Genomic DNA, 15,584 nt, shown 5'->3' on the forward strand with positions numbered 1-15,584 from the left:
GCAACTGGAGGACACCAGAGCAATAAGACACCATTTCTGCTAACTCAGTGGGTCTAAAGGCCAAAACCTACTTAAACACTGCTAACTCTTGAGGGCAGGAGGCAGGAGGGGAGGTAGGAAGGGGAAGAGAGAAGGGAGGAAGTAGATCTATAAACATCCAGTTAATGATTGAAAATGTGGGCCTCGGGCAGCCTTCTTTCCGACCAGTCTGATGGAGCAGCACCTTAGCAGTTAACCAGCTTCCCCAACAGGAAAAGAAGCAGTGTACAGGGACTACCTCTCAGCTTCCTGTTGTTTAAAGTTTTCCTCCTTTTAACCTAGTTTCAACCATCAGTAATCATTGATCCTTTTTTTTTTTTGACCTTGCATACTGGCTCTCCGAACTCCTGCTCCCATCAAGATAATCATACGTTCGCTGTGGTTAACTCAGCAACTACTACAAGCCAATCATTTTATTTGGTTGTCTCCATTCTCAGGGGTGGGAACTCAGTCCATTACAATGACCTCAGTCATGGATCTGCACCGAGGCCTATCAGAGTACTGCCATGGCTTCCCTGTTCCCACCTTCAGGGCATCCACGGTCAGGAGCAGTCAACTTTGCATCTTTGTCTAGGTGTAACCTACTGACCACACACACCTCTCATCTGGGTAGCAGTGTAGACATGGATGTGTGTGGTCATGGTATGTTGAAAAGGGAAGGCCTTGGGAACCTTGGTCTGGGGAAGACACAGTTTCTCTGACCTCAAACTTCCCATCTGACTCAGAAGAGGGTGGGGCTACAGATTCACCAAGCCTTGCCATCTCGTACCTCCTGCATTTAACGGGACCTGCTCTTCATCCTCCTGCATCTGCTCGCCCTTTAGACAGGTGGTTTTCAGCACTGGCTGCGTATTAGTACCACTTGGGGAGCCTATTTCCCTAACAGAGTCTGCTATGGAGTTCTGTTGGGAGTCGCAAGCATCGGTATTATCAATCGGATTTAATGTGGAGGTGGAGTTGAAAAGCACCATGCCAGTGGACGAAGTGCTTACAACCTACAGGGACAGCAAATGAGACTTCCATCTTCCCACTGAGCTCAGCGTGTCTGTCTTCAACATTCACGCTGCTCCATCCTGTTCTGAACATCAGGAATGCGGAGGGAAGTGGGAGACGCTTTGCCCTTGAGCTCACCGTCCTTACAGCAAAGCTCCAGGGACAGACAAGACAGCCCAGGGGCACATCATCATCTTGCTGTAATTTCTTCCCTGCCAGAAATCATTTTACCCAAATCTCCTTAGGAGGAAAAAAAGTCTTAGAAAAAAAAATGTGTGCATCAGGTTCTGAAGTTTGATGTCTTTGCAACCGTGGAGATGGGAAGAAGGGTGATCTCATTAGAAAATTCCAGGTGTCGGGACATAAGGCTGTTAGCTGGGGTGGAGAGAAGCTGTCTTCAGAGCACACATCAACCCTTGTACCTGAGGAGAGCCCTGCAGTTGTTTGCAGAACGGTGCTAATGTTTGACTCGCTGATCCCCCTTGTCTGTGTGTAACCCTTCTGTAATCAGCTTCCGGAGGTATTTGGAGATTAGCTCGACCTCTCCGCTGCCCTTAGTCACGAGCCAGGTTGTGGACTCTGCACAGGCAGCACTTCAGGGGCTGCCATCTGACTCATCTTCTCCATCCGTATGACGATGTCCCCTTCCGTTAATAGTAAATCACAGTACTGGGGTGTGGGGTAGGGGAGCAGTGGAGGCCGAAGCCGAGGCTTGTGTTCTGAGTGCTGCTCAGGGAGGGACTATGAATGGTTAGCTCTTCAAAACGCTTTTCTAAAACGACCACTCGAGGCGGCGGTCAGAAGCAAGAGTTGATTTTCTGTTTTCACAGGGAGCATAAATACCAATGCCTTGTGTTAGCACTGTGCAGTCTTGGTCTTTAGCAGAGTTGCAAATGCCTCCTTATATGATTGGAATCTGTGACAACTGGCTTTGTGATTGGTCATCCCAGTTGTAGGGGGAGGGGTCAATTGCACTGATTTCACTTAAATCCACATTTGTGATGATTCAAATAAAATAATCTAACATTTGAATAATAAAAAGTGCTTCCCCTCCCCATGTGCACGAAAGAATCGGTTTGTGAGCCAGCTTATTCTGGAGAATCCTCCATGGAATGTGAGGAGAGGCATGGGAGAGGCTCCCTGGGCTAGGATAGCCTTCAGTGCACTGACTACTCTACTGGTGGGCTTGGCACAGTAGTAGTTCCCAAAGCAATGGAGCAACACACTAGACCTAGCCATGAACACCTGACTTAAAAATTCACATCAAGGCTCACTTGCCCCAAAAAGTTGTATTCACCTCTCCTCTGAAATCCCAGCTCCCCTTGTCCCTGACAAGATCTCTGCCCCACTACAGCAAGGGTCACCTACCTTTTTGACATCTGAGACATTAAGGGCTTTCTTCACATGAGCGGCCCAGCCAACTATCCCAATGTCCAACGGAAATACAACTTCTCTGTCAGGGGCCACGAGGTTGTCCTCAAACTTAGAAGTTGGGGTGACGTTCAGCAGCCTGGAGGCCACCTCTGGTATGCCGTTTCTTGCTCGGCACGAGAACATACTGCAGCAATCAGCCTGCAGAAGCTGAGCGAGCCTCTGCAGCGCCCGGTGAGCCATCTGCTCCGCGCTTCCGGCCTCGTCCTGCATACACTGCAGTAGCTCCAGGCACACGGCCGACTCCTCCACCTGTGTCATCTCAGGGAGCGACAAGCCGGTCTGGACCCCTGCATGGCTGTTTTTGAAGATCACCCCCAGTGCCTCCACCCGTAGTTTCTTGTCAAAATACTCCTTGGCAAAACAAGGGTTCTCCTCCAGGTAGCGCTCCACGGCATCTTGGCTGATCTCACCCATGTTGTGGCTTGTGTTGCTGCTGCTACCCAGAGTGGAGGGCTTTCTCAGAGTGATACCCCGTGCACCATACCAAGGAAATACATCCTGGTCAAAATCGCCAAGGAAGCCTCAGGTGGCTAAGGGAAGCAGGAAGGTTGCTTAGTAGTTCTTCCAAGCTGCCTGTATGTAACACAAGACCTTGGCTTATGGTAGGCAGGAAGCAGTGGATTAAGGAGTTCTTTAAATCACAAAATCCTCAGCCTTATTAGCCTCTAAGTCTTCAGAGAATCTTCGAACAGCCGGGCAAGAGCCAGGCGGCAATGTCTACTGCAGAAGAATAACTCAACTGCTGCTGTGCACTGGTTACCTTACAATAGACAGGCCCTTTAAATTGCTCCTGTGTGACAGCTATCGGGGTGGTTTGTATAGGAACCTCAGAAGCGCTTAGGGTTAGCAGCTTTAAGCATTTCAGCGAGCATGGGGCAGGGAGACAGAAGGTTTTAGTTTCCATGCAACACGAAAAAAAAAAAGAATACTAACTCTTTCTGCTTCTCAAAAGCCCTTTGATCCCCCGGACTTTTCTCTCTACTCTTCCCTAAACGTCTCCCTTCTCAGTGGCCTCCATGTTAGAAAGCTTGGTCTTGGAACCATTGTCAAGGAACACAACTGAGGACTATCGCTAAGAGAGTTAAAGGGTTAGAGTTTTGAAACTAACATATGGCTGCAGTCCAAGTGCAGAGTGACCACAGATTGTGATTGCCTGTCAAGGACATGGCAACAGAAGTGACCCATGCTGTCCCTAACTGGCTTTTCTGCCACTAAGCACATTAGGCAGGATTTGTTTTCAGTAACTGTAGCTGAGCATCATGCTTTTTCCTCCCTCTGAGGCAGCTTATTAAATCTACAGGACCCGAGCTGGGTCTTCTGTTGCTAGGATCCTTGCCATCTCAGGGGCTGCGTTGAGCAGAGTACACAGAGCTATGGAGTTTTGTTTAATGCTTATTTTATCAAGCTTTAATGTCTATTAAGTGCATTTCCTCAAGCAACCCTACCGCCCATCCTAAATCAAATGAAACACTTTCTATCCCAGCTGGCTTGACCATTTAAGGGCTGACTCCAAGTCTTCATGAATCTTTTACCTGTTTGAATAAAACTTCAAACATAGCAACGTTGAAATGAAAAAAACAAAACAAAACAATGAATATAAATTGTTAGTGTATCCTTAGATACACTTAGATTGGCTTCTAAAGGACAATGTGCAGGTCTCTTTTAAGTTTATAAATGCAAAGGCTCACCTCACTAAAATACAACAATCTCAGTAGTCATGGAAGAGAGAGGCTGAGGTTGCAGGATCCAGGTCATGAACTGAAATTTTTAGTTTTCTCAGGTTAACAGAACTCACACTGGCATTAACAAAGTACACCCATTTGTATGATGGTGATGTACTTGTTACCCCAAAGAATCTGGTAAGGTGCCCACATTTTCTTGTTCCTGCTATATGAAACTCAAATTTCCTCTTGGGAGGGCTTTTGCCAGATACCTATTTCCTTAGATGCACTAGGTCCTAGCCAGGATAGGAAACCCCTACATCAAGCAACAACAGGCAGTGAGACTGAGCCAGTACTAGGCCTTCCCTAAAACTAAGACAGAACAAGTGGAGATGAGCCTAGGAAGGTTAGACTGAGGCTAATCTCATGGCTTCAGAGGCTATGCTAGGGGCCTGAAGCTTCTGAAGTAGAGAGGACTCTTCCTTGCAGTTTAATCTGGTAGCCAGGGGATGTTGGCTGTGTAGAATAAGTTTGGAAGAGTTTTCTCTCTATGGCTACAGAAGTACACCAAATGTTGAGACCACTTTGCTAACTGCTCTGAGCCAGAGTTCAGATCCCAGCACCCACATAGGTGACTCATGACTCCAATTCCAGCTGACGAAATGCCTGATTCTGGTCTCTGAGAATACCCTCATACATATGTGTGTATACTCACACAGACACACACACACACAAACACACACACACACACACGAGTTCTCTTGCTTCCAATTCTACAAAACAGTTTGAGAAGCATTCCTTCTTCTTTAAGAGTTTGGTAAAGTTCTCCAGCGAAGCCATCCAGGTCCTATCAAGTTGGTATCATTCTAGGAATGCAAGGATGGTTTACCGTTCATAAAACAATTCAAGTAACACCGGACCTAGAGAGATGCCTGAGCAGTTAAGAATATATTTCTCTATCAGAGGACCCAAGTTCAGATCTCAGCCCCCATATCAGGGGATGCGCAAACACCTGTATTACCAAGGACGCATACAACACTCTCTCTGGCCTCTGAGGGCACAAGCATACAAATCATTTTTTAAAGTAACATAGCACATAAATAAAATCATGGATAAAAGTCACCAAGCTCCAAAGGACACCTCTATCCTAAGCCATGGTCACACAGATGATTCACGTTAATCCAAACAAAATTTAAAAGACAGGAATGTTGGGGGCCTCCTATCAGCTGGTGTGTGCTGTCTGTTTGGTGGTCCAGTGTTTGAGAGATCTCGGGGGTCCAGATTAATTAACATGATCACCCTTCTCCTCAGCTTCTTTCAGCCTTCCCTAATTTAACAGCAGGGGTCAGCTGTTTCTGTCCATTGGTGGGGTGCAAATATCTGCAGCTGATTCTTTCAGAGGGCAGTCATGATAGATCCTTTTTGTGTGAGCGCTCCATAGCCTCAGTAATAGTGTCAGGCCTTGGGACCTCCCGTTGAACTGGATCCCACTTTGTGCCTGTCACTGGGCCTTCTTTTCCTCAGGCTTCTCTCCATTTCCATCCCTGTAATTCTTCCAGACAGGAACAATTATGGGTCAGAGTTGTGACTATGGGATCGCAACCCTATCCCTCACTTGATGCCCTGTCTTTCTGCTGGAAGTAGGCTCTATAAATTCCCTCTCCCTATTGTTGGGCATTTCATCTAAGGTCCCTCCCTTTGAGTCCTTCCAGGTCTCTGGTGCACCCTGGGGGGTCCCCCAACCTCCTATTTCCTGGGTTGCCTGTTTACATTCTTTCTACTGGCCCTCAGGGCTTCAGTCCTTTTCCCTTACCCAATGCCAGATCAGGTTCCCTCTCCCCCCAACTTCCCTACCAACTCCATCCACTTTCTCTTCCAGGTCCTTCCCTCCCTCCCAACTTGTGGTTGCTTTCTTCTCTCTCCCAAGTGTGACTGAGGTGTCCTCACTTGGGGCACTTTAGCTTGTTGGCCTTTTTGAGTTCTGTGAACTGTATCTTGGGTATTCTGTACTTTTTTTTTCTTTCTAATATCCACTTATTAGTGAGGACATACCATGCACGTCCTTTTGGGTCTGAGTTACCTCGCTCAGGATGATATTTTCTAGTTCCATCCATTTGCCTGCAAAACTCAGGATGTCCTTGTTCTTAATAGCTGAGTAGTATTCCATGTGTAAATGAACTACATTATCTGTATCTATCCTTCTGTTGTGGGACATCTAGGTTGTTTTCAATTTCTGGAGACCCCCAACACATACAGTAGAGGACTTCCAGGTTTGTGTTCAGTCAGAGATGATGCACCTAACTCTCAAGAGACTGGAGACCCCAGGGAATTAGGAGGTCAGGTGGGTTGGGGGGAAGGGCATTCACATGGAGACATGGGGGTAGGGAGTAGGTGTGGGATGTGGAGCAGTCAGAGGGTGGATGCGGGGGACGGGGAATGGAATATAGAGTGTAAAAAATAAATTAAAAATAAAATTAAAAAAAAAGAATGATTAAAAACAACAGTTTGTTTGAACTGAAATAAAATCTTTATTATTTTAGTTTGCTAAGGATTTAATTAGGAAATGATTATAAATTTAATCAAAACTGTTCTTTTTGAAGGTTGATGATATGATTGTCTCTTTATGCCTGTTACACAAAGCAAGGTTGAAAAAAAGACAGGAATGTAAGCAAGGGACTTGTGAGGAGAGTTAGGTAGGAAACAATGGGGTGAGAACAATCAGAATTCATTATACACACATATGAGATTGCAAAAAAAACAATTTCATATAACTTATTTTTAAGTGGCATAAAAATTAGCAAATGATCTGAATAGATACCTTTCAAGGGGAGAAAGACAAATTGTGAATAAATATATGAAAAAAATACTACATGTAGATGGGTATTAGAAAAATGCAAATTAAAGCCAAATTGAGAGTGTATCTCATCTAGGTAGATTGGTTACTACTCAGACAACTGATGCTGGCAAGTGTGTGGAGAAAAGGGCACCTTATACACTGGCAGTGGGTATAGAAATTATTACAGTCACTGTGGTAAACAGAAAGGAAAGTCCTCAAAAAAAATTATAGAACTACCAAAGGATCCAGCTAGCCTTCTCCTGAGTATATATCCAAGGAAAATGAAGTCAGCATAGCAGCATGCTCATGTTTGTTGTAGCATAATTCTAATAGTTGAGAGGTGAAATCAGTCTGTATGTTCATCTACAAGTGAAGAAAAATCATATATAATTTGCACGTAATATATATCTCTATGTTGTACATAAATATATAATTACATACAATATATAGTGAATGTATAATTTACATATAGTGGAGTATTATTCAGCCAAAAGAAAATGAAATTCTAACATTTGTGAAAAAAAATGGATAAAACCGGAGTCTGTCCAGTATGTTAAGCAAAATAAGCTATATGCAAAAGAGGCAGGTATCATATATTTTCTTTCATATGTAGAAACAAAAATCCAATGACCTGAAACTATAAGAGGTCCTCTCAGGGACTGTGAAGGGGGTTGGAGACAGGGAGAAGAGGCGTGGGAAGAGCTCAGGCAAGCAGATAGATATACTCAATATGTGTTACATGAATGTTTGGAAATACCACGGTGAATCCCATTAATTTGGCACAGTTAAAATTAAAAATTATAGTAAAAATGTGATCTTGTAGTACTGAGTGAGATGAACGGGAAAAGTGCAGACTTGGCATTAATATGTGGATTTATAACATATACTTCATTTAGGTCATCATCAAATACTCTGAAAATGTGAATAGGCCTTAATCCTAAAATTATGCACACCTTACATTATGAAAATAATTAAATACATATGTGATTAATGTCATTGCCATGTGTTTGCCATAAGCACGGTTATAAAAAGGAAAGTTTAGAAATTACTAAGACAGGCTGAAGAGATAGCTCAGCAGGGAAGGGTGTTTGCTGCTGAGCCTGCTGACCTGAGCTTGATCCTTACCCAACCATTTGTGGGACTTCAGTGAGTATGATTCCCATCTTTATACACAGCTCACTCTTCAGCTCCACTCTGGTCAGCTTCTCTGCTCCTGCTTCTGTCCCATGGAAAACTGCTCAAAGCCAGGTCATGTCCTGACCACCAACTGTAAAGGCACTTTGACCTCAAGAGTCCCCCGGAGGCTGCTCTACTGGTTCTTAACTGGTGAGTATGACTGACTATCTTGGGGACAATTTGAATAATGGGACCCAAGTTACTTTCAACTAAATTAATGAGGTTTTTCAACTCAATTGATGAGGTACTTTTGCAACCACTGAAAATCGTTTAAATTGATACTGGAAAAGCAGAGTGTCTTTGAGTCCAATAGGAGCTTTCTGTCTTGCCTCAATGGGCCTTGGCTGAGATATTAGGGTGCTGTATGCTCACAGACACACAAACCTTTCTCGAGTCAGCAACCTTCAGACTCTTGTTCCCCAAATTCGAAGAATGAAACTCAGGGGTCACGAAGGGTGAATTTTAGGGATAAGTTTATTATAGATCTGTAGATGAGAGCTTAAAAGGTAGAAGGCAGAAGTCTTGCAGAGCAGGGATGAGTACCTGGAAATAGAGCATACTGAACTGCTAGTTTGGAGACCCTGTAAAGAACTTGTGGTAGAAACTGGGATGAAGCATGGTTCCAGTTAACCCACCCATGAGGTATATAGGTGCCTCCTCTTAATTTTAGTCACTTCTATACTCATAGCTTCCAAAAAAGAGAATGAAAAAGAACCAGGTACCAAAAACTCCTCTGGCTTTCCTGCCCTCCAGAAAGACCACTATTAGGCTTTCTGCTGTGGAGTCTGTAGTAGTTAGAATAAATATGGACCCAAAGACCCATGCACACGAGTGCTTGGTCCATCTCTATGGCACTATTAGGATGTGTGGCCTTGTTGGAGTAGGTGTGGCCTTGTTGAAAGATGTATGTCACTGCGAAGGTGTGCTTTGAGGTTATATACTCAAGCTGCACCCAGCCACAGAGAATCTCCTTCTACTGCCTGCAGATCAAGATGTAGAATTCTTGGTTCCTCCAGCATCGTGTCTGCTTGCATGCTGCCATGCTTCCCTCCATGAGGAAAATGGATTAAACCTTTGAAACTGAAAGTTAGCCCCAATTAAATGTTTTTTTTTTTCCTTTGTAAGAGTTGCCTTGGTCATGGTGTCTCTTCACAGCAATAAGACCCCAACTAAGACAGGATCCTTGACTAGAGGGCCAGTTTCTATCTCCTGTTGTCATCATTATCCCCTCTGGAGAAGTAACCACAACTGATGTTGGAGAATTTAGATGACCAATCTGGCTTCTTCAGGTCGAGTGGAGTTGTTGGATGTAGCAGTTGGGTATCTCTATGGAAAGGACCTGAAAAGTGCATCTGTATTTTCATCTACACAACAGTCAAGAATAATGGGGAAAGAAGTCCTGGACCAGAGCACAGAGTCATGATGGAGGAATAAAGGCAGGAGCATCATGGAGAAGTGAAATTAGAGCCCTTGAGCAGAAGAAATGAGCCTGTCTCACTCGGAGTTTGCATGAGTTAGTTAATAGGAATGTTTAACATTGTAAGCCCTAGGCAGAGAACCAGGTTCTCCTATAGGTGGAGCAATAATGAAGTTGAACCAAGGTCAGATGTCCTGTATCTGGGCAGTGTTTTCCTCATCAAGAAGAAAATCCTTAGTGAAAAATGGTCACCCATATAACATCTCAAATGGTTAACTTAAGTCTAATGTCAGGGGAGCATGGTTCCTTACACTGTTAAAAATCACTCTTTTTTAATATTGGTTATTCTTTCCTGGTAGGTATTAAGGTCATGAAGTGAAAAAAAAAAAAAAAAACTGCTCTTGCCTTCACCATGACCCTGTGTTCTGGTTCAGGACTTCTTTTCCCATTACTCTTGACTGTGGTGTAGATGAAAATACAGATGCACTTTTCAGGTCCCTTCCATAGAGCCAGCTGAGGCTCTGGTCCTCAAGAATTATATGAGCTTCAGAGGTACCACGGTTTACTTAATCAGTCATTTCCTTCTTTCCTTCCTTCCCTGTCTGTCTGTCTTCCTTCCTTCCTTCCTTCCTTCCTTCCTTCCTTCCTTCCTTCCTTCCTTCCTTCCTTCCTTTCTTCCTTCCTTCCTTCCTTCCTTCCTTCCTTCCTTCCTCCCTCCCTCCCTCCCTCCTTTCCTTTCCTTTCCTTCCTTCCTTCCTTCCTTCCTTCCTTCCTTCCTTCCTTCCTTTCTTTCTTTCTTTCTTTCTTTCTTTCTTTCTTTCTTTCTTTCTTTCTTTCTTTCTCTCTCTCTCTTTTTCCTTCCTTCCTTCTTTCTTCTTTCTTTCTTTCTTTCTTTCTTTCTTTCTTTCTTTCTTTCTTTCTGAACTTCTTTCCTTTACTTCTTTTCTTAATTCCTCTCTCTTCTTTCTCTTAACTTTTTGCCTCCCTTCCTTTCTTAGTGTCTTTCTTGTCCCCCAACCCTCTTTCCAGCTGTGTCATCTGTTCGGGAGGAGTCAGGTTCTTGGTGACAGTAGTCTTCCCTTTGGAAGCATGGGGGTGCATTTTCTTCTGGGTTGACTCTCTTCTTTGCAAAATGTACACTGGTGAAGTCCAGCTTCTGGCTCTGGTCTCATCATACGGATGACTTAACAGCTCTTCAGGAGTCTTAGTCTCCTTGGATCTAGTTGACCATGGAAAGCAAGGACTAAACTATTTGGCTTTGAATCCCTATAACCACACTGGTATCCCCCCCCCCAATCATGGTTATTGGACACCTAGAAAGTTGGTTGCACCAGTCTGGTACTTTTAACTTTTTTCTCCATAGAAAAAGATTTTTCTTATTCTATATGTATTAATGTTTTGCCTGCATGTATATATATATATATATATATGTATATATATATGTATATATATATGTATATATATATGTATATATATATATTCACCACATGCATGGCTGGTACCAATCAAAAGGTGGTGTCAAGTCCCCCTGGAATTGGATTATAGATAATTGTGAGCTATCATGTGGATTCTGGGAATTGAACTAGAGTTCTTTTAAAAGCAAAAGGTGTTCGACATCACTGAGCGATCTCTAGCTTCAGACACTTTTGACTTTTGTGTAGCATTTAGATAAAGCTCAGGTAAAAACCAAACACTTTAAAATAAGTCCTGACTAGAGATACATTTGGTTGTTCTTTAAGCCAGTCCTTATAAATGCTACTGTCTTAGTTAGGGTTCCTGTTGCTGTGATGAAACACCATGATCAGAAGCAACTTGGGGAGTCAAGAGTTGGCTCACACTTCCATATGGTAGTCAGGGCAGGAACCTAAACAGAGCATAAACCTGGAGGCAGGAGCTGATGCAGAGGCCATGGAAGAGTGCTGCATACTGGCTTACTCCCTCTGGCTTGTTTAGCCTTCTTTCTTATAGAACCCAAGTCCACCAGCCCAGGGATGGCACCACCAACAATGGGCTGGGCACTTCCATATTGATCACTAATAAGAAAATTCTCTATAGGCTTGTCTTCAGACTGATCTCAAGAAGAGGTCCCTCTCAAATGACTATAACTTGTGTCAAGAGGACATAAAACTAGCCAGCACAGCTACCCAAAACAGATCAGTAACTTAAGAGAACTCTATTGATTTATAAATAAAGATGTGTTTGAACTTCGACTTTAGATGCTTAGTAGCTTTTAATCATAGGAAATATATGATATCTAAGTCTCCTCGTTTACATGTCTTATGTTACTTGGAACTTCCATGACTTGCTTAGATATTCTAGCTTGTTTTTCTTTCCAAATCTGGAAAAAAAATCCATCTTACGACAAACTCCTTGCATTAAAAAATATTTCAGGAGGAACCTCAAAAAGAAAAAGCTGACTATGTTGGTTCCAATATGTTGAAGACTCAGAAGGTACTTTATGGAAAATTTGCCTAAATACCAAAAGCACCCCCTCATAGAGACCTAGTATACCCTTGTTAGTCTGGTATAGAAAATGCACTCACCTTACCACACAGGGTGAGTGCAACAGGGACACCCAGAAAATATTACACGGGACTATGTCACTGAATAAATAAAATGCTCCTTAGTTCAGTTAGTATAGCTATAGTGGACTCTACACGTGGAGCGGGAGAAAGTGTCTCAAGATAAGAAATCCCAAAGTAGCCAAATAGGGAAATAGAAAAAAGCTCCAAGGCTTCTCCCCAAGACTGGGGAGTCATCAGAAATAGAATACCACCAAAATGGTAGCTATGGAGTGTTTTAGAGGGCTTCTGGCAAATGTGGGGTGCTGTGTGGGGATGGGTTTGACCTGGTGTCTGTGGATCTCCTCTTTGCCTGAGTAACATCCTCACAGCTTTCAGCCAGGGAGCAACACCACATGGAAGCCACCCCTCCTGGCATCCTGGTTGTTGACTCTGGGGACCCTGCCCACTGGACCACTGTCTATTGTGTGTTCTCATCATTTTGACTCTCTGTACCTAACAATATTAGCTGGCTAGATTTTTCATTTTCCAGCCAATACTTTGGTATCTTTAAATGCTGCCCAACTTCCTTGGTTTTCATTTTTGTTGGCCTTTTGGACAACCTGAGGAGATCAACATCGCTTTGTACAAAATGCAGTAGTGGTTTAAAAATGCTTAATTTCTTTGATGGCAGTGACATCAATATCTTGCATCGATTCTACGGTCAAACATCTTCCAGCATTTTCTAGGAGATGGCGTGCTCATCAAGCTTAGCATTGACATTAACTTCTCATACAGATGATCCTTCAAAGTCTCCGTGGTGTAAGCCAGAGCAAGTTAATTTCTCATGCAAGTAAATTCACGGGGGATGGGAGATGTGCTACGTAGGTTGTTTCATTGGCAGCAAATAAATGAGGTTGGTTGGACAGGCAGCTTTTATGTAGCCCATCTGAGCCAGGTTACACACAAACATGTAACACATTCCAGAGGCCAGAACTTATAGGCTGTGGCCTTAGGAAGGTTTGGGGGGATGGCACGGGGAAAGCAAGAGCTAATGGTGTAGTCTCTATGGAAGGGGATAGAAAGACTTTGACAAAACGACGAGTCATCAATTCAGGCATAAGTGCTAAATCCTGAGAAACTAGACGTGAGAAAGATTTGTTTGCTGGCTTTGTTTTGTGAGACAGGGTCTTACCTTGTAACTCTGAATGGTTTGGAACTGACTATTTCAATCAGGCTGGCCTCGAACCCACAGAGAATATGGCTGCTTCTGCCTCTCGAGTTCTGGGGGATTAAAGGTGTGTTCCACCGTGTCTGGTTTCTGACTAGCCTAAGAATATGTACTTTTTATGAAGCTTTTCAGTGAAGGAAGGTAAGTCAGTATCTATTGTGTGTAAATGGTGCGTCTCATAGAAGGAAGAATGGTGCAGCTATCAGCCTTGAAGAGAGAAATGACAAAGAAATGAACTTTATGTATATTAGATGCGAACTCAGAACACAACTTCGCATATAAAAAGAGCCAGAAAAAAAATGTTGGCATATGAAGTATTTGTTTTATTGTATGTTTGACATTTTATCTGTAGAAAAGCTGAAAAATACAAGCGGTACAAAGAAAAATAAGCCTTCAGTTGTCTGAATCCTATCATATATGGCTAACAGGAGAACCACTGTGAATAGTTAACCTTTGGATACATATATACGAATTTTTTTTTTTAAAGATTTATTTATTATATGTAAGTACACTGTAGCTGTCTTCAGACACTCCAGAAGAGGGCGCCAGATCTCGTTGCGGATGGTTGTGAGCCACCATGTGGTTGCTGGGATTTGAACTCTGGACCTTCGGAAGAGCAGTCGGGTGCTCTTACCCACTGAGCCATCTCACCAGCCCCACGAATTTTTTGAAATGTTATTTATTATGTCCAAAGCATCAGTTGGCCTGAAATCACATATTTGTAATCATGAGGAAACTCAGGAGAGAATGCCAAAATAAATTGTTTTTCTTTGCTGAGATCTAAAACATCAAGGCTTGAGAGAGGAGGGAGTGTGGAAAGGAGGAGTGGGGGAAGGGAAGAGAGGAGAGAGAGGAGGAGAGGAATGGCTCTGCTTTCTAAACACCTAGGATATAAATGAATAACATTATGGAGAGAAGACACATCGATATCCTCCACATTTATTTGCTATACAGAAAACATCAGAGCCACCAGATGTGCTCCAGGAGAACTGGTTGACCAGAGGGATTATGGGCCTTTTCTTTCAGAAATACTCAGCCAGAGGCAATGGGCTTAGCCAGAAGCACATCACTCAGGCTCTTCAGGACAAGCAGAGGATGGAATACAGTGCTGGGTAGATGCCAGGAGGTACCCAGAAGTCCTTCCCTGCGTTCAGAGATGTGGACCACAACCTCAGCAAACACATGGTTCCACCATGACCTTCTGAGCACATCTTATTTGAGCTGCTGGCTTCTACCTTCTTTATCTGTGGTTGCAACCATCAGTGAGCCAAAAATATTAGAGGAAAAGGTCGCAGAAAAATAAAAACCAAAGGAAATAACCTGAACTCGCTGCACAGCAAGCACTCTGTTGAACACACGGGGGAATGGTGACACATTCCACACCCTGTGGTGGCCTCATGCCATCCCACAGACCCCCAGCCTCTCCTCAGTGTGTGTGTGTCTGAGTACTGGACACCTTCGGCTTGTTTATGAACCATGTATTTAGGTGTTCACGTCCAGATGGCTACCAACTTTTTAATCATTCTCTAAACAATATAGCTTTAAAAAATGTTTGCATAACAACACACCACACTGGTGTCTACACTGAACTCAAAGTTCTTTGTTTACAGTACAATAGTTATTTATATAACATGTGCATTGTATTAAACATTATAATCCAGAGAAGACTAAAATACACACAAGGGTGTATATAGATTATATTCAAATGCATCGTTTTCTACAAAGGATTTGTGGGGCATAGGGTACTGGAATCAAGCCCCAGTTGAAACTGAGGGAAAAGAAATGCATCCTTTGGTAAAACTAGCCCAGTCAAATTTCCCAGTTAGCCTCCTGGCCAGAAACACTCTTCCCTAGTTGTAGAGTCCTGTGGAGATAAAACATGGTCTCTGGTGCCACAGAGACTACAAGGAGCACAATGGGTGCAGGGGTGGAGAGAGAACCAGGCAGGTGAATGTCCAAAAGGCCACAGGAAGCTGAAGGAGGCCGCAGGCATCTCTGCAAGGTTGCCAGGCATGGCTAAGGTGCTTGTTGAAAGAAATGGCAACTTAGTTCTTTCTGTGGCATTTCCGTCTCTCCTCCTTTCCCCATCTCCTCTTATATAGCTATGGCAGAGTGGTCAATGTACTCTCATATGCTCAGACTTTGGGCAATGGAGACACAAATATTTTCTCGTCAAAAAAAAATTTTTTTTTCCCCCACTAAATCTCATTTGGTCGAAATCTTCCTCCTTTGAACTGCTAGCTTCAGTTTGACAGATCGCAAACTCCAAATACAGAGGGAAATGTAGTTATGTCGT

General features: G+C 43.4%; 1 protein-coding gene across 2 annotated transcripts in view; it reads right to left on the bottom strand.

The window, feature by feature from the left end:
- Positions 1–2,880, bottom strand: part of Pde6c (phosphodiesterase 6C) — a 52,265-nt gene extending 49,385 nt beyond the window's left edge. For both annotated transcript variants that reach the window (XM_021151905.2, XM_021151904.2), the window contains exon 1: positions 2,401–2,880. In XM_021151905.2, coding sequence (XP_021007564.1) covers positions 2,401–2,880 — 480 coding nt within the window. The remainder of the gene's footprint in view (positions 1–2,400) is intronic.
- Between the last annotated feature and the right edge of the window lie 12,704 nt (positions 2,881–15,584).

This window comes from Mus caroli, unplaced genomic scaffold (assembly GCF_978045245.1).
Source record: "Mus caroli unplaced genomic scaffold, Mus_caroli_1 scaffold_20, whole genome shotgun sequence".
Taxonomy (NCBI): Eukaryota; Metazoa; Chordata; class Mammalia; order Rodentia; family Muridae; genus Mus; species Mus caroli.